Source organism: Prionailurus viverrinus, chromosome F2, assembly GCF_022837055.1.
Source record: "Prionailurus viverrinus isolate Anna chromosome F2, UM_Priviv_1.0, whole genome shotgun sequence".
Classification (NCBI taxonomy): Eukaryota; Metazoa; Chordata; class Mammalia; order Carnivora; family Felidae; genus Prionailurus; species Prionailurus viverrinus.
This window is the reverse complement of record NC_062578.1, coordinates 43091721-43114230: the sequence shown is the minus strand read 5'-3', so window position 1 is coordinate 43114230 and position 22510 is coordinate 43091721. Positions and strand designations below refer to the sequence as shown.

General features: G+C 43.7%; 1 protein-coding gene across 3 annotated transcripts in view; it reads right to left on the bottom strand.

Moving 5' to 3' along the window:
• The window catches only part of PTDSS1 (phosphatidylserine synthase 1), a 64516-nt gene that overhangs the window by 17682 nt on the left and 24324 nt on the right, over positions 1-22510 (bottom strand). For all 3 annotated transcript variants that reach the window (XM_047841886.1, XM_047841887.1, XM_047841884.1), the window contains exons 4-9: positions 20602-20726; positions 16368-16526; positions 12742-12893; positions 8461-8602; positions 6430-6542; positions 3518-3583 (exon numbers count right to left, since the gene is read on the bottom strand). In XM_047841886.1, the coding sequence (XP_047697842.1) occupies positions 3518-3583; positions 6430-6542; positions 8461-8602; positions 12742-12893; positions 16368-16526; positions 20602-20726 (757 nt within the window). The remainder of the gene's footprint in view (positions 1-3517; positions 3584-6429; positions 6543-8460; positions 8603-12741; positions 12894-16367; positions 16527-20601; positions 20727-22510) is intronic.

The window sequence follows — 22510 nt, the reverse complement described above, 5'->3', positions numbered from 1 at the left end:
AGTCAGACACTCAACTAAGCCACCCAGGCTTAGTCAATTGTTTTGCTCTCTATTAGGATTTGGGGCAAGATGTCATTTGGGGAAAGGGATTCAACTGCTAAAAAAAACTTCTGTGCCTACCACTGAGGTTTGGGGCTAAGACTGGAGGGGTTTTTGAGGAAGGAAGCATGGGTGGCGGGATAAAGGAAGGACGGACTATTGATCGTGAGGAGGACAGGATGAAGGGGAAGACACGGGAAAAAGGAAACTAGAATGCTACCCCAGCAGTGTGAGCACGGAGGGCACGACACAGAGGTGGGCAGATGGGGAGAGAAGGTGAGGAGGGCAGGAGGCTGTGAACAAAGGTCAACAGCAGGAAGGTGAGGGCTGTGCTGGGAAAAGGTCAGAGTGGGATGACACCTCCCACAGAAGTCTATTCCCCTTGCATGCACCCTCCTCCTGGAAGGACTCTATGCCTCACAGCTGTTGTCTATCCTTCCGGGGGTAGGGGAGCACAGGGGGAAAAGCCTGGAAGAACAAGTACCATTGCAAGAAACTGTGGAAAGGAGTGACGTGGAATGGACAGCCCGCAGAGGAAACCGAGAAGGAACAGTTTCAAGATGGCAGATGCCGCGGGGAAGACAGGGGAGATGCGGGTGGAGGAAGGGCCTGCTAACTTGGGACTGACCTTGGCGAGAACAGTGCAGCAGAGCACTGGAGACGGAGGCTTATCATCAAAGGGACACCAGCTGGGTTAGGACAACATGGAGCAAAGGACAGTTCTGAGAGTGAGGTGGACGTGGTCCTGGAGCCCCTGGGGAACAGTGGACTCTTACCCAACCCAGCCCCTGAAGGCCCCACCCAAGTACTTTCAGGGGAAGGAAAAGTGATTACTCACTCCTGCTATGGCCAAAGCGTGGACACCTTCCTTCAGGGCCATGCGATCAAAATCCTTTCTTTATAAATCAGGCTACTTCCCTCTTGTTCAGAAACAGTTATGATGAGGACAGAGTGGGGAGAAAGACGAAGATAAACATAGTATAAAGTGCTCCCCTGGGGAATATGTTCATATCGGTCTGGGCCTAACACCCCCACAGAGCTGGAGTAGTGTAATGGGACTTTCTAAAGACAGAAGAGGCCAGCTTTTACACACTACTGCTTTCTCCTTGGTGGGGTTCCCATTCCCTAGCTGGATGGAGTCCCATCTCTCCGCTGGGCACGGCAGGTTTGGGTATAAAAAGCTTAAAAGCTCAGTTTTATGGTACAACTGTGGGAGACCACATTGTAAGTCCGTATTTAGTTACATCGCGAGTAATTAATACAAACCCTTTCAGGGTATAACATTTACAGAAGAGAAAAGTGCTCTCTTCAGGAGAAAAAGATGGAATGGTGGGTCAGACACCTCAGGGGGTCCTGTTTGCCCTTTCTCTTCCCCCGCCCACCTCCGCAAAGGCAAAAATTTGACTGTGGCTATGTGGGGCGCTCCTATTCCCCCACCTCTCCACACCTTGCTAAATGAAGCCTGAAATTACTCCAAAACTAGTGAAAAGGAGCTATAAAACAGCTACTAGGAGATGGGAAAAAGACAAAATGAGGGCAACAGGGACAGGGCAGAAGAGGGGAGGTGGTGGCCTCCAAGGGGCAAACCTGCAGAGAGAAGACAGCTCGGGCCCCGTGTTTCCCGGCCGCTGGCTGACAAGAGGTGGCTCTTGCGTGTGCTCACACCCCCAGGCGGATGGCTGTGTGAGGTTTATGGACAGGAATGTTCTTTCCGGCATGGCCCGCTAGTTCTCAAGGTGCGTGTCCTGATACCACCATTCTGGGAGCTCGCGATTCGCGGAGAGCATACTCAATAAGCCAAATGATGTCTCCTTTGCATTTTACTTTACTTGAGCCCTTTTCAACAACGTGTGACTTTCTGCAGCAGCGTTTTGTGCCGCTCCAGCCCCGTTTATCTTTGCCATTTCTCCCACCGCTAGGGATTGTATTTTTCGGCTGCCTGATTAGAAACCGACTTTGCTGCCACACTGCCACTTTCTCTGATCAGCGTCTCCTTTTCCTCAACAGGTAAAACAGAGACAAGTCATGTGGAGCATACGTGCACTCACAGCAGAATAAGGCTTTGGCAAGGACTTCTGAGTCTGAAGAGGAAACTAAGTGTGGAAAGAAGGCATAGGCAGTGGAGGAGGGCTCAGATGCTCTGTGGACAAGGTGCGAGAACAACGCTTCCTGTCCTCCTTGGATGGGGCAGTAAGGAGAGCCCGTCTACCTCCTTTTTGTGACTACAACAGTGCGGCCGCATGGCCTTTGCTCTGTATATCAGAAATCTGGTAAACGTGTAAATTCTCTCTCCTGCTAGATTACTAAACAATGGAAAGCCAACCCACGTTATCACCCCATAAGCTACTCTGGGTATGAAAATCAGCTTACATCACAGAATGTATGAGAAATAAGGACAATGGCCCTTTGTGTTTTAGGTGGGAGGGGGAAGCCTGCCTACATCTTTAACTTGAGCAAGCCCTCAGAATCTGAAATGAGAGCTGACACACACCCACACAGGAAAATGTTAGAAAGAGTAACACAGAAAGGTTAAGGACAGTGATCCCTGATGGGCTAACTTCTTTGGATGATCTTTAGTTTCTTCTTTTGCCACTTTTTCTAATCTAAACATATGAATTACCTTCTCACTGGGAAAAAAAAAAAAAGTTACTCTGCTTAAAAATCTGCTGAAAGTAGTAACTTCTTGCCTACTATGGGTATTCATTTTTATGTTGTCACACTCAATTTAGAACCTAAATTAGGTCTTGAGTCTAAGCTACCTCAGGGACTTAACTTCACACAGATATGCTACACAACTACAGAACCTCGGCTGCTAAATGGAATGGTAAATTGTTGGCCGAATTTAAGCAAAAGAACCACTTACCTGAGACACTGAAGATGGCCTCACATTTAACACTGCAGGGTTAGACTAGTTAGCCTATGGTCTCTTTCAAATCATTTAAATAATAATACTTTAAGATAGCATTTGTATCTGTAACAAGACAATAAATTGTGACTGTGTGGCTGTATGTTAGTTCTCCTTGGAACAATAAAATTATACCTTGGTAGGCAGCAAGCAGCTGTTTTGAGCAGGCTTTTTGATGTAAAAGTAACATAAAGCATCCCTAAGCCTACCATGAAATGATGTCCCAAACTTGTCATCAAATTTAGAGGGAATTCAAACAATCCGTTGTCTAATTTATTTCATAAAATAAGGTCTCTGAGTTCCATGCAGCAATTATCTTTTGATTTCCTTTTTTTTGTAAAAAAAAAAAAAAAAAGTTTGTATGTCCTCTTTCTATAATTTGCCAATTAACTACAATATTCTAAACTTAAATCAGAAAAGAGAATGTTAAAAATGAAAAGACATATAACAAAACAATAGCAAGCCTTCATAGGAAGATTGTACTGAAAGGCACTTAATACAGGGTCAAGAAATAACCAAGGAAATTTAGAGGCTTAAGTGGTTTTTAAGCCTCCACAATAATAGATTACTCACCCAAACACCCAGCACTGTGTTCCTACGCGTTTGCACTGTGTGTCAGTGAGGTAAGCATAGTACTGCCTGAAAGAACAAAGATGGAATTCAATGAAAGCTTCTGGAAGATCAATGGGTCCGCATAAAATTAAATCACTTTGACAGGATAAATATAAAAGATGTTCCGCCTTGTTCTACATACTCCGGCTAAGTGGTCTACTTCTAGTCAAGGGAATGAGAAGCCAGTGGCTGCTGGAACATTCCTATAAAAGGTGAAGAGTTCGGGCTGGGTTGGAGTGGAGAGAGCATGGCTTAAAGAGCTGAGTATTCACAAAGGCAGTTTTGATTCAGGGACAGAATGGGTGCTTCAGTCTCTCTGCAGGGAAGTGATTCCAGAGGGTCACCTACACTGTCATGAATTGTCTCCTCTGGCACTCTCCAGGACAAAGGTTGCCGATTGTAACTGGGCAGGGCAGACACACACTTTTGGCTCTCAGAAACTGGAATGGGATCCCGCATGCAGGTCACTGTTCACTCAATACCAATGACTTTGAATGTTACTGACGAGCTCAGAAAAATGAGGCAATGACATGGAGTTGAAAAGCTTAGAGCAGCACTGTCCTACGTAAATATAATACAAGCCACAAATGCAGTTTCAAATCTTCCGGCTGCCGTGTTAAAGCAAAAAGAAACAAGATAATAGATGTTTTAGTAACATGTTATTTAACCCAGTATATTGAAAACAACTATAATGAAGTAGTTTACAAGGTTTCTGCACTAAGTTTTTGCACAAAATCCGGTGTGTATTTTACATGTACAACATTTCAACACAGACTGGCCACACTTCCTGTGCTCAGCCGCCACATATGGTAGGGTAAGTGGCTGCTGTTAGGACAGTGCACGTTTAGACCCTCATGACCACCCCCAAAACCCAATTCGTCCCTTCAGAAGTAGCATCTGAAGCAGGAGCTCATCATCTTTTTGGAGGTCACAGACTTTTTTGAGGATTTAATGAAACCTATAATAAGGGGCACGAACACACAAAATGCTGCATTAAGTTGCAGGGGACTCATGGATACCTGAAGGTCATCCACAAACTATCATCTCTTCACTCCAAAGGCCTGAGTGAAGAATTCTAGTCACGAAGAATTCAGGTCTACCTCTCACTTCACATTTTCACGGCCTAGTATGTTTTTACCACTTCAGCTTCTCTCCCCTCCAACTGTAGACATCCCTTTACACTGTACTTGATATTATCAGAGTAAGAGAAGGTTCAGTCAAGCTTCTTCGCAAAGCAGGAGAGTCGAATCAAAAGGGAAGGAAATGGAGATGTGGTCCGTATGATTTATTTATCCGAAAGCCTGTAAGCTTTCTCTCCTTTTAGGGACTGCCATTTGCTACCTGGGGTGGCCGTGTTAGAACCCATTAGAACACTTCCATCTTCCCAAGTAGCTTGCCAAAGCATCTTCTTACATAGGAAATGCCTCAAGTTGGTATGAGAGCACAGAAAAGGGGCCAACTTTTAAACAAAAAAGAAATCATGTAGAAATCCACAGTGTTGGGCAGAAATTTTAAGGAGCTCTCAAAAACTTAAAACACTGGACATGTAGCCTCTGGTTTTTGTTTTGAAATGTTTAGCAATATTGAAATTTCATGATAAATCAGATGTGATTTGTGATTCTGTTTTATATATAAGCGATTTCTTTCCCCACTTACTGACTTTGTTGATCACTCCTAAATTAATGAAAAAGCTGCTGCTAATCTTTCTTGAAAATAACTGTGAGCCTCAAATTAAATTAAATTTTAAATGAGAAAGGGAGGCTCCAATCCACCAAGGGAAAATAGCATTTACGAGAAAACCACTTCAACAGACCATTGGTCTGTAACGTGTCAAAACTCTGCCTGCCTACCAACTAGTGGGTTTCCTGTTTGGTCCTTAAAGAAAACAAGAGATGGAATTTTAGGTCTTAACTTCCCAGGACTCAGCTCTATCTTATTTGGTTTGTTCAATCCGGGATCTGTGCCACAGGAGGAGGGAGGCAAGGGGAGGAGATATATATAGATACAGATGGTTATCTATATCTATCTGTTTCCTCTTTGTAATAATTAATGAAGACAGAAGAGGTTTGACCAAGGAGAATACCGACTCTTCTTGGCAAGTGAGGCCCTCTGCTTGTGTGGTTTGCATGCACATTGAAACTGATGACTTAAGTTATTCTACAGCTACAGCTTCTGAAACTAACTCTTGTAGCTGCTTAGTATCTATTTGTATCTTTGTAACTTTGCAGATACCTCTGGTGTTGTTAGTGAATCAATGGTGGTGCTTCACATGAATTGTCAAACCCCAATGCTGTTAGTTCTAGAGAGGAGGAATGAAACAAATGACTGTTGGTCTCTGATGTGCACTGGGATCAGTCTGCATGAGCGACAGTCACCAAATCACACCTCACCTCTGGGGCCCTACCCAGGTCAGAAGCATAACAGCATGAATATCTAAGCTTATCTCACTTGTCCTGGAAGATGACAGGAAGGATGCTGATAAAAGGAAAGTAACTGGCTCTAAAATAGCATCATTTATGACTTCAGATCCAACATTAAAACTTCTGTATTTTTCGATCACCTCATTAAAAACAAAAAAAAAGTCAGCACCACTGCTACTCATTTTTTTTTAAAGGATGTTAAAGGGGGGAAAAAGAACAGCAGTGAAAGATTAAAAAGGTTTGAAGATAATGGTGTGTGTGGTGTTCTCACTTCATGTTACTGAGGTCTGAGAGCAAAACATTTTCTTCATATTCAGATGTATAATTATTCAGATGTATAATTCTTTAATATTTTCCTGGAAAATCTAACATATGTGACTTTCCTTATGCTGAACAGGAGAATGCACAGCAAGTTAATGCGCTCAAATGACAGTCAGGCTTGTATAGAATTACCTCACTGTGGGAGCCGTGATGCCACCAATAAAGAGAATTCTACACCAACTTAATGGATGACTGGCTTGGAACACAAAGATATGTTTCAAGAAGAAGGTATTCAACTCAGTTAGCTGAAAAAGAAGGATGCATTAGTCAACCTGATACTGCATGCTAAGTCATAACAACAAATTCCTTGTTATGGACATTCTAAAAAATAATTAGTATGTTTAAAGCATTTTCAGAAAATTTATGCGGTCCTCCAAGTTGCTACTGGAATGGCTGTATTTAAATTAAGTAACAGCCAGTACAATATGGGCACCAACCAGCTGGGGGATCATGGGTGCTGGCATAGGGAAGGGGTATATGGTGGAATCAGCTATTTGTCAGATTTCCTGGTGCGTGGCTCTCATTTGGGTCACCCGTGTGATCTGCTGGGATAGTTGGGAGACAGATGTTCTGAGAACAGCAGAAATCATGAAAACAAATATACACCATGGAACACCTCTGCAGCCTTACAGAAATCAGGCCAGATCTAAAAGAAGTCTCACTGTAGGAAAGTGAGCTCTTTGATAACCAAAAGAAGCTTGAGATAATACGTCAACGAGAAATGACTGGGAACCTATCTAGCACACGCCTTGATCAAAAGCAGCTCTTAAAAGTGGGTGCGAAGGGTCAGTTCAAGTTTCACCTATGGCCAGTGGTACTTTCCCTGAGGTTAGCATCCTGGTGCAGCTCATCACACGAAGAACCCGTGGCAGCACAGGAGAGACCAGCCAGGATGTGGTCTGTGCTGAGCCCATCTCCTGCATTTCCCCTCCAGATTCAGCAAGGAGCAGAGATTAGGAAAGGAGAACACACGGACCAGCAGGTTCATTTCAGTGACGTGAGACATGTGTCTTTTCCCACAGCATTGATTTCAAGGATATAAAATTTAAAAAATGGTCCACTAATTAATGCCACACATGGAAAGCTGGTCCCAGCTCAGTGAGTGTGAGAAGTGTGCTCCGTGTAATGCTGCCATTCTAGGAGCACACCCGGTCTCTCCTGGACCAATCCAACCTCCTCCTCAGTTCGCACACTAATGGAACACCTACACCTTCCCAGACATCGCTCTGATAAGGAAAAACTTAGTCCCTACCCATTTAAACTCCCATTTTCATCAGACTGACTTCCCCAAACCATGGTGACTACTTATTCACATCTACTTCTGAATCCGTGAACTCCACCTGCTGAGATGAGCAATATTATTCTCCACATGTGGACAAGGATAATTGTCTTAAAGGTGACTCATGCTCATTTTTTATGTTGGGAGCATTTCGTGCCTGTGTTCAAAATATAATTTCTTATGATTCCGAAACACTCGTCAAGCAAAAGCTGGTCTCCCAAAGTTGTAAAATGATTAACTTGGGCACAGGAGGATCAACACAAAAGGCTATCTCTAGAACAGAGATGTTTAGTAATCCTTTTCCAAGACCCTTGGCTGCCTGAATCACGTAGTGGGCTGCTTGGAAGGAGACCTTCTCTCCACTGACAACACTTTCTTGGAGGACCCAGGGCCCCACACATAGTAGAGCCTTCTTTACTAAGCTCTCTACAAATTACCTGAGGTGGTAACAGCTGCGGCCCAATTTTAAAAAGTAAACGTTAAACTTAGAATATAAGAAAAACCCTTTGCATTTGTTCCTTTGGTCCTGAAAATGATCCCTCTGAAAATCTATCCGATGCCTAACAACTTGGGTGACAGATGCTGTGACCAAAAGCTTCTTTTGGGGAACTGTAAACATTTTCTAACTTCCAACTCCAAGAAAGATATTTGAAAATGTCTTTATGATGAAGCAAGGCCTTGGGCATAATAACACTGCTCTGTTTAATTATTTTTTGTATGTAAGCTGCAGGATTTTCTATCTTCCAAACCACCCAGCTGGTAAGCAGCGTCAACTAATGTTAACTCTAAATTCCTGAATGGTTTTTATTTTGCTTTTGCTTTTCTTTTGTTCCCCGCCCCGCCCCCCTCCCCCGCCCCCCATTTCTGGGCATCTGAAAAAATACCTGCCAGATGATCATGAAAAGGTATATTCCAGCCACTCTCTGAAATGAAGATTTGGGGTCAAACCATCGAACGTAGGTCCAACTAGCAGGAGTAAACTGGAGCACGGCTCTTTTGATTTTACCAGTGGTGGTGTGGATGTCTCTGTAAGAAGAGAATGGCTCCAGTGAAAATCCAAAGAGATAAGGAAGGGGAAGAAGAAAAACAAACCAAAAAAACTGCACTGACAATCTTACAAGAAATGCTCAAGACAAAAAGATTCCTTTCTGGGTGAACCATCTCCCCAACAATGATCTCTCTATTTATATGGAGTGCGGAGAGCTGTATCCTCGATAGGAAATTTCAGTGAAATTTCAGGAAATTTCAGGGCAGGGGTCAGGTCACTAAAGAGCCAGGAGAGGCCTTAACTTGTGAACAGGTGACAAAAGAAGCTGAGGCATAATAACAGCCCCCTGGAACCAGGCCAGTGAGAATGAGGATGCCCACAAGGACATGATCCCACCCACTCTGTATTTCCCAAGGCAGGGCATTTTTTGTTGTTGTTGTTTTTTTAACATTTATTTATTTTTTGAGAGAGAGAGAGAGAGAGAGAGCACAAACAGGAGAGGAGCAGAAGGAGAGGGAGACACAGAGGGAGGCTCCAGGTTCTGAGCTATCAGCACAGAGATCAACACAGAGCTTGAACCCATGAACCGTGAGCTGAAGTCGGATGCTTTACAGACTGAGCCACCCGGGGACCCTCCCAAGCCAGGGCATTTTAGTTAAACAGAGAGGTCACCCACACCATTTCTTCATCCTATTTCTTCCTAAGATAAATGAACAGTTTGGGATGACAAACAGCAATTTCTAAGCCTCCTTCATTTTAATCCTACAAAATCACTCAGTTAAAAACTTCACACTCCCATGACAGGAACGAAGATTCCTACATGTTACACGTGAGAACAGTCAGGCTCAGGGCACCTGCCAGAGGAAAGCTCCCGTCATGAGCACCACAGTTGGCTGTGTATTCTAGCTTCTCCTGCTAGACTAGGAGCCGAAATCCAAGGTAAATAACATTTAGTAACTGGTAAAGATTCTTTATTTCGACAAAGATTTTTATCAAGTGCCTTTATGTCTTGGACATTGTGCTAAGTGCTGAAGGCACAAGAGCGAACAAGTCAGGTCTTTTATTTTTGCGGCAGAGGAGGATCCACTCGCCTACCCATCAACAGGCACGTACTGAGAAAATCTTGCAGCAAAAAGATATGAGGCACAAGAGCAACAAAAAATAGAGACTCTCCAAAAAGAAACAAGAACTATGAAGGACCTGTACTTAAAAGAAAACAATAGCAAACTATAAGGTAAGAGGTAGAGGAATATGGGAATAAATAGGAGGACAGAGCGTGATCAAGTATTGGAATACTTACTACAGATCTCCGTTACCTTAGATGGGTTTCGCCCGGACAAGCCCATCATAAATTGGAAATATCATAAGATGAAAATGTATTTAATACACCTAACCTACCAAACACCATAGCTTAGTCTAGCCCACCTTACGCTTGTTCTGAACACTTACCTTTGTCTACAGGTGGGCAAAATCCTCTAACACACAGCCTATTTTATAATAGAGTGTTGACTACCTCATGTAATTTGTGGAATACAGTACTGAAAGTGAAAAACAGTGTGTGTCTGGGTGCAGAATGGCTGTGAGTGCATCAGTGGTTGACCCTCACCATCGCCTGGCTGACTGGGAGCCGCGGCTGTCCCCTGCCCAGCATGACAAGAGAGGATCCTACCCTACACATGTCACCAGCCCGAGAAAAGATCCAAATTCAAGACCCAAAGTATGATTTCTGATGAATGTGTACCACTTTCATACCATTGTAAAGTCAAAAAATCATTAAGTCAAACCACTGTAAGTCAGAATTGTCTGTACAGCCAACAGGTTAATTCAGCTTTATATTCATTTGTATATTTGACGTCACTTAAAAGAAAAAAGCACCAATGGGATTTCTGCTTTTTAGTTGGGCTTGTGTGTTGGGAACCTGACAAAACAACTCTCAAGTTGAGTCTAAAAGCATAAATGTATGAAAATAGGGAAGCATTATGGCAGTGTGTAAAGAGCCAGACAACCTGAGATAAATTCACACGCAGCAGCTTGCTAGCTGTGTGTCCTTAGGCAAAGTACTGAACCTAGCTCTTACTGTCACCATCCCTAGAATGAAGAGAAAAGGAGTGTCAACCCCTAGGACTGATGTAAGGCTCAAATGAGATACTGTTTATAAAGCTGACTTACAGCAACATCTAGCACAGCTCCAGTTTTTGTTCCATTATCTACTGTCTTAAATATATTAAAAGTGTGCTTTCAAGTCAGCACCCAGAGAAAGGATGATTTAAAGAGGAATAGGGAACATGGCTTAATCAATTGCAAAAAACATTTTGAAATCTCTCCCTCATACCATCTAGCACATTAAATGTGAGAGAGACTAAATAAGTTACTCATAATAAAAGACCAAACCATTAAAGAACTGGAAGAAAATACAGGTTAACATTTACCTAAACAAAAAGATGAAAAGCTTTTAAAGTTTAAATGGAGTACCTACCATAAAGAAAATTACAAGTGGATGACAAAACAGAAAATAAAGTCACATTTATGACAAAGTGTTAATGTCCTTAACCTATAAAAAGCACTAATAAGAAGAGGGAAAATACAATAGAAACGGACTAGAAATTCAGTATCACATATTTATATGTGACAACATTAAAAAAGGCTTAAAAGTAAAATTCAAAGAAATAGTGAAATAGACACATACATACATTAGTGAATGAGGGTGAGAATATAAATTAGTGTACTACACTTTTAAGAATTTATTTGTAGGGGCACTCTGGTGGTTCAGTGGGTTAAACATCCACCTCTTGATTTCAGCTCCGGTCTCAGGTCATGATCTGATGGTTTGTGAGATTGAGCCCTGTGAGCCTGATGGTTTGTGAGATTGAGCCTCAGCTCTGCGCTGAGACATTTTCTTTGTGACTTATACTCATTTTCCCTTATTTATTTTTTTTAATTTTTTAATGTTTACTTACTTTTGAGAGAGAGAGAGAGAGAGAGAGAGAGAGAAGGAGGGAGAACATGAGACGGGGTGGGCAGAGAGAGAGGGAGACACAGAATCCAAAGCAGGCTCCAGGCTCTGAGCTGTCAGCACAGAGCCCAACATGGGGCTCTAACTCACCAACTGTTGAGATCATGACCTCAGCTTACGTTAGATGCTTAACCAACTGAGCCACCCAAGTGCCCCTCATTTAACAAAAAAAAAAGTTATTTATAGAGAAAAAAAAGATCTACAAAGATACATGTTCAAGAATGTTCACTCTAGCTTCCTTCATAAAACTGAAAACTCTGAAACACATCTAAATGACCACAAAAGGGAGCTGGTTAAATACCTCATGATTTATCCATATGTTGGGATATAAAGAAGCCCTTTGAAATCATGTTTTAGAATATTTAATGATGTGGGAAAATGTTCATATTTTGTTTGATAAATAAATGAAGGTGTAAACACAATAAAGACAACTACTTTCATAATCCCACTGCTGTTCTTTTCCTCCTTTTCAATGGCACAGTTCCTGTTTCAGTCAAATTGAGGAGAGAGCTCAGGGAGGCAGGACAAGGAATGATAGAAGTGGGTGCTGTCCCCCCTGGAGGCACAGAGGAGGGACGTGCAACTTGCATCAGAAAGTCAGAGACAGCTACCTGAAGAGGTGTCAAGGTAGTCGAGGTAGGAAAGGAGAGGACCTGTCAGCCTGGCACATGGGGACATGGGTCAAACCCAGGTATAGAGGAGCATGTGCTCAGAACCTTGGGAGCCCCAGGGGGCATGGAGGGAATGACTGGACCTGCCCAGCCCACAATGTGCACTTTGTCCCAAAGACCAGGAGGAGCCATCACAGGGGAATGACATGATGAATCTGACATGCTTAAAAAGATCCCTCAAGCAGTGGGGTGAGATGGTTTGCAGGGGGTAACCAGGGAACAGGGGACGAACTAATCCAGTGAGGGCAGTATGAATGCAGGCTGAGGCAGGAGAATGAAAACAAAATGGATGTGAGAGAAATGAAACCATAAATGGTTTAGCATCATCTGGGTGAATGCCTGCAACACGGTCTATAATCATTCATGCGTTTCGACTACTAATGTGTCATTTACTTCTTATCGTCAAAGACCATACTGAAGGTGCTTGCTACTAAAGCAGCTCAGTCCTCGTTGTGCGAGACTGTGACTAATGTCCAGAGGGGAGGCGACTCACTTGAAGCTGGCCCAGTGGTAGGTCCTCATCTCTAAAAACCGGCAAACGACCATGCCCAACCAGATGCCACCGCCGTTGCACAGCAGGATGTCCAGGATGACTTGATCCCACCAGCACTCAGCGAAATTGGGCAGAAGGTGCATGAAGAAGAGCTGAGACACACGAGACCACGGTTTTAAAAACAAAACTGCAGAAAGATATACTTCCTTTTAATACATTCTTTTAGGAGAAGTCGTTGACCTTACAGGTTTTCCCAATGTATGAAACACATAAATCAAAACAAGGCCTGTAATCGGGTTTGTTTTTTATGCTGTGGGTAAGTTTACACATTTTATGAATCCAAACAGCTCTTTTCTTGACATATGGCTTTAAAGACAAGGTAACCCCTCCTGAAAAATACTACTGATGAATTACCTTGGCTAACGACAGCGAGACAAGGATCTAAGAAAGGAAAGGGAGGAAAGTCTTCATACCTGCCAACAGATCACTGGCATAGTCCTCAAAATTAGCAGCTTGAGAGTTCAAGCTGTGTGTTTTAGAACTATCCCATAGATATCTAGGTAAAACAGCAAGGAAGCTGTAAAAGGAGAAAGGTTAGGTTTTGATGACATGAGGTGGGAAACGGATAGCTTAACAGGAAACCCTATGACAACTGGTTCACAATCGTCATCTTATTAAGTGCTTATGATGTGCTAGGGGTGAGGCAAAATAAAGTCACGGTTCTCGATCCCAAGGGCAGGACGGAGTCAGATGTTTATGCAGAACCACAAAATAAGGTAGGCTGTAGCAAATGTTACCATGGCGACATAAATGGAGCACGGTGAGGACAAAAGAGAGATTCATTCTGACAGACGGCAACTGGGGCAAGACCTATTGGGACAGAGGTCGTTAAGGACAGGGATGACTGGTTTCAAGACGGAGATGAAGACTGAGGGCATTCCAGAAACAGCAGGATCAAGGGTGGAATAAAAATCTCTTATGGAAATCCTTTCGTCCAAAACAAACAGCCTATCAGCTGTGTCTAGAGCAGCACATGTTGCTGTGTGAAGGCCCATTTCTAGAAGGTCTGAAATGACAAAGACGGTACCTGGAAATCCTCTGGAAAGAGGCAACCCCATAATCACAAACCTCTGAAGTAACACAATAAATACTACAAAATAAACCTGTTCACAAAAGCATTTGGTAGACTGTAAGACAAGGCACATACATGGAGTTTGCCTTCTTAATGTGCCTGCTGCCAAGAAGACCCAGCACAGCTACTGCATGTGAAGGCTTGCAGTTGCTTTCCTCCCTCAGGTGAGCCAGGCGCGACCCGACCCCCGAAGTGTATTCTCTGGTCCCCAGCCGTGAGATGCGGCATTAACTGTGGTGTGCACAAGGGGAAGAGAGAAACTTCAACAGAAATTGATAACACATATTTGCTGAAACAAGACTATGCAGGGAGGTGGGGTGTGGAGGACATGCTTCAGCCTGAAGAGCTTTCCTGGAAAGGACCAGATTCTGGGGGTGAGATGGGCCGTCCAGATGAATGCCTGGAACTCACAGAGGGGAACGTGGTAGGGCAGCAAGAACATGGGCTGCACATCTTAGCAGGAGCACATCTGGAACCCAATCCTGGCTCACCTAACGAAGCAAGGTGCTGGGCTCCGGTTCCCTCATCTGTCCAGAACTGAGCAGGAGGAACTGGAGAGGGCTGGACTCATTCACTCATGAGTAATCTGGGGAGAACCTACCACTTGTGGGGCAGAGTATCTGGGACTATGCAGATATGGGCCCTGCCCTCTTGAGGCTGAACACTTAGCAGAAAAGAGACACTATAAGTACCTATAATATGATGGGCATTTCAAAGGAGAAGGCCCAGGTACTCTCTTTCCAGGTGTACAAACATGGAGCACAGCGGGAGCAGGGAGAAGAGGGACCAGCCTGCCGGGGGGCTCTGGGATAGAAAAGACATGGACTCTTTGACAAGAAGAAAGCAAAGATGGCTGGAGCAAGATGGCAGGGTGGAGAGGGTCACAAGCAGGTGGGCTGGGGCCAGTTAACATCACGCCTCAAAGGCTGGTCCAGAAGTTTGGATTTTGTCTTAAAAGCAATGGACAAAACTATAGTTTTAAGCTGGGGAAGGACGCAACTGGATCGAGGTGTGAAAAAGATCACTTTGGCAAAAGACAGTGAAGGGAGGAAGCGAGCAGTTCACACAAGAGAGGACAGGAGGGTAGATGCGAGCAAAGCAGGGTCGTGAAAGACTCAGACGGAGCAGAGGTGCTTGCAAGAGTCTAGAGGACACAGAGGAACAGAGAAGGAAGGCCCAGAGGCCATCTGTAGTATGAGGGGAGAGAAGCAGGCAGGCTGAGAAAAGCCCAGGGCTTTGCACAGGGTCACACGGCAGTACGGTCAGGAAGATGCCTGGAACTCGGAGGAACGTGGCATGAGAGCAGGAACGTGGGCTGTGCACCTGGAGTCCAGCACATGTGGAATCCTACTGGCTCACCTCAGGAGGCAAGACTCTAGGCTCTGGTCCCTTCATCTGTCCACCGGGAATATGTTTATGGTGAGGATTTAGGAGACAATACATGTACAGTGTTGGGTACCGCTGTGGGTTGAATCGTGTCCCCTCAAAATCCTCCTGCCGAGCCCCTAACATCCAGTTCCTCATGACATGAACTTATTTGGAAAGAGAGTTGTTGCAGATGTAATTAGTAAAGATGAGGTCATCCTGGAATAGGGTGGGCCTCTAATCCAGTGTGACTGGTGTCCTTATAAAAAGAACACCACATGAATGCACACAAGGAGAACCTGGCTCGAAGACGAAGGCAGAAATTGGGGTGATGCATCTACAAGCCAAGAAACACCAATGATGGCCAGCAACCCATAAGAAGCTAAGAGACGCCTATGCCAGATTCTCCCTCACAGCCCTGAAAGAGCACCAATCAACATCTTGAACTCAGACTTCTGGCCTCCTGGGCTGTGAGAGGCACATTAACGGAAGCTAGATCTGGCTGGCGTGGTTCCCTAAGTTGGGGTCAAGACGATAGTTGGCATCAAGAAATATACTGCACACATGGCCAAATTTTGTTCCCTGGGACTGAGGAAGAATGATATCATAACTGAACAATAAATAAGTTCCCCCAAAATCATTTTCCTAATAGTTTTAAAAGACTATATCTCTTTCATTCATGAAATGAGACAAACTTGACTCCTGAGACAACAGAGCTATATCAGGAATCCATTTTTCACCTACAAAATATCCTGGGTGCCCTTGTAATTCATAAACACAATTCTATTTGTCCCAAACCAGAAACTAACTAGTGGGTAACCCACCTATTTACCCCTAAGCAGATGTCCTCATCACTATGTACCTGTCTCAGTCTCACTGAGGATTTTATTATCGTTCTTTTTTGCTTCATTTCATTGGTTTCTCTTTAAGACTTGTGAGACAAGAGACACATTTTAAGTTAATAAGGAATCACACCCCACCCCCAACTGCCACAAAGGCATCAAATATTTCTAGGGGATGGTTTAAACATAGTTTGTACCACAGGGGCTGGAGAATGGATTAACTGACTATTAATGGACAGACAACCTTCCTCCTACATGTTAACTATCTGATCGCTACCCCTTCTTACCTCAGTTAGCTCCCAGGTAATACTGATTGTCCAGCAGAGGCCATAACTACGGATCAACAAGGCCTTCATAGCCCAGCCCCAGAAATGTCCAAATGCAAATATATCAAAATGGCTGATAATCCTCTCCCAGGTGATAACATGGCAGTTCACAGCATACTCCTATTCAAAGTAAACAAGGAAGTAATTAATGGGTATTCTCAAAATCAACCTACTTCTAGGATGCTGACAACAAATGAAAAGAACTGATACGACCTTGATATGACAACTGACACCCGTCCTGCCCGCCTGCCCCCGACAGTTTTAATAACTGAAGATCCTTTAGGAAAAACAGACAAATATTAAAGTTGGTGACTCAGAATTGCTTTGCTCTGAATTGCAAAAGTTTGGTTAAAATAGGAAGCAGGACGCCTGGGTGGCTCAGTTGGTTAAGCATCCCACTTCGGCTCAGGTCATGATCTCACAGTTTGTGAGTTCGATCTAGCCCCACATCGGGCTCTGTGCTGACAGCTAGGAGCCTGGAGCCTGCCTCAGACTCTGTGTCTCCCTCTCTCTCTCTGCCCTTCCCCCACCCGTGCTCTCTCTCTCTCTCTCTCTCTCAAAAATAAACATTTAAAAAAAATTTTTTTAATGGGAAGCAAGATAATTTTACACAAGTTGAGCATGTCTTAAAGAAGTGGAATCACACAGCTCAGGTCACCTGACCACAGGACAACTATGTTAAAGCCAGCGATAAAAACATAAATAGAATCTCAATTAACAAAAAAATAAGTAGATTCCCAATAGGTTTGAAAATTTGAAAACACATCTAAATATCATGGTGTAAAAAAGGAATCACAACAGAAATGTAAACTATAGTCAGTATTAATGGTAATGAAAACACTATGTGTCAGAACGATGGGATGAAGGTAAGTAGAATTTACAGAAGATCCAAAGCCTGAAAAATTTGTTAGCAGAGAGGAAAAGCTGAAGCATCCAATTTCAAAAATTAGAAGGAAACGGAATCAACCTCCCATCCCAAAGTTAACACTTTCAGATGCTACGTAATTTAAGTATTTAAAAATTACAAAGCTTTGGAGACTTTTGGTTCTGTTTCTACTATCTTTTTGTTTTTATTAGGACATAGGAGTTTACCTTTTTTAAAATTTATTTATTTACTTTTGAGAGAGGCAGAGCATGAGTGGGGGAAGGGGAGAGAGAGAGGGAGACACGGAATCCAAAACAGGCTCCAGGCTCCGAGCTGTCAGCACAGAGCCCAACATAGGGCTCAAACTCCCTAACAGTGAGATCATGACCTGAGCTGAAGCTGGGCACTTAACCGACTGAGCCACCCAGGTGCCCCTAACTGGCACATTTTAAAGATATTTTAAGTCAACATCCTTCTGTTTCTGTACATATTAGTAAAGTAGTTATCATATGACAATATAAGATTTCTCAGGAATTTCTACATTTGAATTCTTCCTTCCCAAAAGTAATCTGATAGGATGAAATAAGATTCAGAAAATAGCCACCTATTAGCAGCCAGCTGAAGAAATTCCTGGAACAAGGTATTAATATTTTCAAATTCTAGAAATGATGCCTCCTAAGGGAGCAAAAGAGCAATTAGATTCTCCTCTATCTCTTCCAAACCCCACCACATCAGATTTCTCAAGCCTTTCTCAGATCTATTCAGTGCATTTCAATTTGCAAAGCTGATTTTTAAAAAACTGCATTTTGGGGCACCTGGGTGGCTCAGTTGGTTAAGTGTCTGACTCTTGGTTTCAGCTCAGGTCATGATCTCACGGTTTCAAGAGTTTGAGCCCCAACTTGGGCTCTCTGCTGTCAGTGCAGAGCCTGCTTCGAATCCTCTCTCTACCCCTCTCCCCCCAAAATAAATAAGTAAACATTTTAAAACATTGCATTTTTCCAGAAACAATTGTGATGTGATATTACAATGTATAAGTGGGAAATCTGGAGAAAACAGGGAAAGATTCAATAGGGAGAAGTCAAAACAAGACTTAAAAAACAACAACACCAACCAACTGCAGTAAGATGAAAATTCTCATCCTGATTCTGGAACAACATGTGCCTGTCACAGGAATCACAGACTGGTGGAGAGAAATACCCTGGAGCCGGAGCAGGTCCCGGTTGGGTTAAGGAGAGCTGCAAAGCCCCGTCAACCCCAAATTCCTCCACCACCCCCTCCTCTTATTTACCCTGGACACACTGCATAGGGTGAGGTAAGAGAGGGCCAAATTCTGTTTCCAGAAGGCTACTCTTCAAGTGATCATGGGTTAAAGATGACTTTGGAGGCCTTTTTACTCTCCGTGAGGGTATTTTTGTGCTTCAACAGATGGAAAGTCACTTTGAAAATCATAAAGAGCCAAATGTAACTATTAGCATTATAGTTACTGGTTTTTTTCTTAAGATTTTTTTATTTGTAAGTAATCTCTACACCCAATGTGGGGCTGGAACTCACAACCCCAAGACCAAGAGTCCCACGCTCCACCGACTGAGCCAGCCAGGCGCCCCTAGCATTGTAATTATTAATGAGCAGATTTGCCAATGATCACATCAGGAAGATCTCGAGGTCCTGGTTGTGGGAGGGATGCAGGACATGATGCTTAAGGGCTGCCAGGGAGCCAGATGCAGCACAACCCTGGGAAGCAGGGGGAAGAGGCATTAAATGAGGACATCCCGGAGCCAGGGAGTCCAGAAAGGGAAGGTGTGTGCACACGAGTAAATGGTAGGTAAAGATAGACTGTGCCCACCTCCCAAATGCTCGCAGGGCTGATCTTGGTGGCTCCATCCTCTCCCCCAATTGCTTAACGCTTCACCAAATACCAAGTCTTATCCATTTTGCAGGTCAGTTTACTTTGTGATATAACCAATCTTGCTCAAAAACCCAAGAAAATTCTCAGGGGAAAATATCGTATCTGGAATACGTTCCTCCCAATCTCTGTTTCATGAGGCTCCAGTGAGTGTCAAAGCACTGTCATTATTATAACTACATACTTAAGGCATAGAGCAAAGGAAAAGTATAGGTTCTGAAGTCAGAGAGATCTTACCAGCTTCTGCTTTCAATGAGATATTTATCCTGTTTAAGTTTCCATTTCCTCCTTGATAAAATGGGGATATTAATGCCTAGCATGCATGTGGGAGGCTTACCTAGATTATATGTTAAATGTCTGGCAGAATAGACAGCCCATAGTTGGTAACTGCCACCACCCTCTCCATCAGCAGAAGCTTGAAGTCACCCATGCCATTCTCTTCCATAAACTAAGAAACCCCCCAAACATACTTTTCTTCCTGAGACTTTTAAATAATTTTTGGCATTCTTACTTCTGCCTTTAGCATGTCCTTTATAAGAATTAAAGAGAAAATCCTAATACACCATTCGAGAAGGGTCTGACCTATCTTAACTCCAATAGAAATGATCACTTCTTGGACTGTTTATTAAGTCCATTTGTCTTGTTTCTTAAACAAGGACCCGCCTATAGCCCAAATGCCTGCTCTCCTTTTCTGAGCATCACTAGGTTTTTCCTTCAGTCTACAAAATGTTATGTATTATTTAAAAATAAATTAATAAAAATTTTCAAAAAAGGAATGGCCTTGGAGCATAAAATGGTCTCTTCACTAAAAGCCAAAATACAGAGTAGCTTTTGCCAAGAATAAAATTATTTTTGTGGGTTTAAAAAAAATAATGACCGAAATGGCCTAGATCATTACAATTGGCCCCTTCATGGCGAGCAGGTGGAAAGTTCATGGCATCAGGGCCAGAGCGGGGAGCAGAGTTGCTGAGGGTGACACTGATAAGAGTAGCCACCACCACCATCACTGAGGACCTGGTGTGTGCAAGGCACCATGCTGGGCCTCATAGATAGTGCTACTTTGTTGAGTTCACAATAAAATCCCCAAATAAGTACTATTATTTCACTTTACAAAGAAATGATCAGGCTAGCAAGTACATTGCCCAAAATCCTACAGCTAACAAGTGACAGGGGCAGAATTCACACCCAAGGCTGTCTGACGATAACAGTCACACTCTTCCTACCATCCCCCTTTGCTCCAAGAGAAGATACCATTTCCCTGGACTGTTATCACTCGTGGAAACCACATGCTTCACCTTCCCAGAGGCCTGGCTTTTAGATATCTACACAGGAGATATGGAGAAGGAACAACTTAGAACGTGAAGTTAACTATCTCCTATACCCAACAGTCTACCAATTTCTCTAAGAGAGGACTGACAAGTACCTACCATGACATCTGCTTCCCTCGTGGCATACCGGAGATTTGGATCTAGCCAGTACATTAGGGATTTAACCTGATCAAAGTTCAGGAAGAGGAGGAATACCAGGAACAGGAAGTAGAGCACACTGAGTCCTAAGGGAAACAAAAATATTCTTATGTTTAGGAAAGATCTGGGGGTCAGATGCATGACACACATTAGACTCAAGTCACTTATGGCCAAAGCAGACAGTGAAATTGTGACGTAGCGTCTGGAGATCCTCACTACAATCCAGTATTTCCTTTGATGAGTGAGTCTGATACACAGTCTTAATTCAGGCTGAGAGGCTCGGTAATATTCTCAGAAAATGATGCTCAGGTTGAGTCTTGAAGGACCAAGGACCGGCAATATTCAGGCAGAGAAAAGGCATCCAGGCAGGCCCTCGGAAGGAGAACCATTCAGGGGCCAGCCTGTGGCTGGGGTGCTGGCAAACACGAGAGAGCAAGGCGGCACTGAAGTGAGGGGGCTTGGGGGCCGCGGCAAGAATTTCAGATTCTACCTTCAGTGAAACTAGGAACACATGACAGGTTTTACATGGGGGCAAGAAGTTGATCTGGGTAACGTTTTACAAGGTGGCCTCTGGCTGCTGTGTGCAGAGTGCGTGGAGGTGGGCAAGGCTGGGTGTGGACAGCCCAGCCAAGGGGCAACATCAGTAGAGACAAGTGGGACGTGCCAAGAGGTGGCCCGTGGCCACACATCCACGGTTTAGACCCCATGTGGGCCCTTCTGGGGTTCCCGTCACATCATATCATAACTGGTACCCTAATAACCGCCCCATATTACAATAACCTACTTTTAAAACAGCAAGAGCCTTTTAGAAATATCTGAAAAACCCCATCAGTGGCTTTATCACTTCTTTCTCCTGAACCTGTTGGAACTGAAACATTTGTGTAGGACACCCAGACACGGTGATACAAACGACCTTGGATCATGTGAACTTGGCTCAGCGCTAATCTCCAATGAGCTGTTCCAGAGGAGACAGTGTCCAGGGCTGGAATGAAGTACCCTGGAACATCTACTCACCAGGTCCTCCGACAGGGCCTCTCTCAACCCTCAGGGAGTTCAGGGGACTTGAGCAGAGCATGGCTGACCTGGTTGCACATCCCAGGGCCCCAGGGGCACACCCATTAGGCATGTTAGTATGAGGATCTCCTCAGGTTTATCACCAGCTGTTTTTAAAATTGTTCACCTCAAATGCCCCCCACTATACCCTTTTGTAATAATCCTTTCAAAACAATTATTCTAAGACAGAAAAAAACCATCTGGGTAGAGCAGGGCTTCTTAAATTGGAATTCATGGTTGAGCTTCAAGGTCCATGAAGCCCCAGATGTAATGTGTGTGTGTGTGTGTGTGTGTGTGTGTGTGTGTGTGTGTGCGCGCGCACGCACACACACACGCTGGGAAGGGTCTATAGTCCTCATCAGATTATCAAAGGGCTCCATGATCCCAAAAAGATCTCAGGTAAGAATTATACTGCTAATTACCTATAATGGATCATTTGAAGTAGAAAAAATTCAAATGTAACCAGCCAGCTGAAAACTTATAATTTCAAACAGCAATATTAAGCTCATGAGATGTAAATATGATGCAACCAGAATAATCTATTTAAAAATGTAAATGGGGGCACCTGGGTGGCTCAGTCGGTTAAGCGTCTGACTTGGGCTCAGGCCATAATCTCACAGTTCGTGGGTTCGAGCCCCGCATCGGGCTGTGCTGACAGCTTAGAGCCTGGAGCCTATTTTGGATTCTGTCTCCCTCTCTCTCTGCCCCTCCCCTGCTTGCATTCTGTCTGTCTGTCTGTCTCTCTCTCTCTCAAAAATTAATAAACGTTTTTTAATGTAAATGGTCACTTTTCTGCAAAAAATCCTCCTAGAACTTC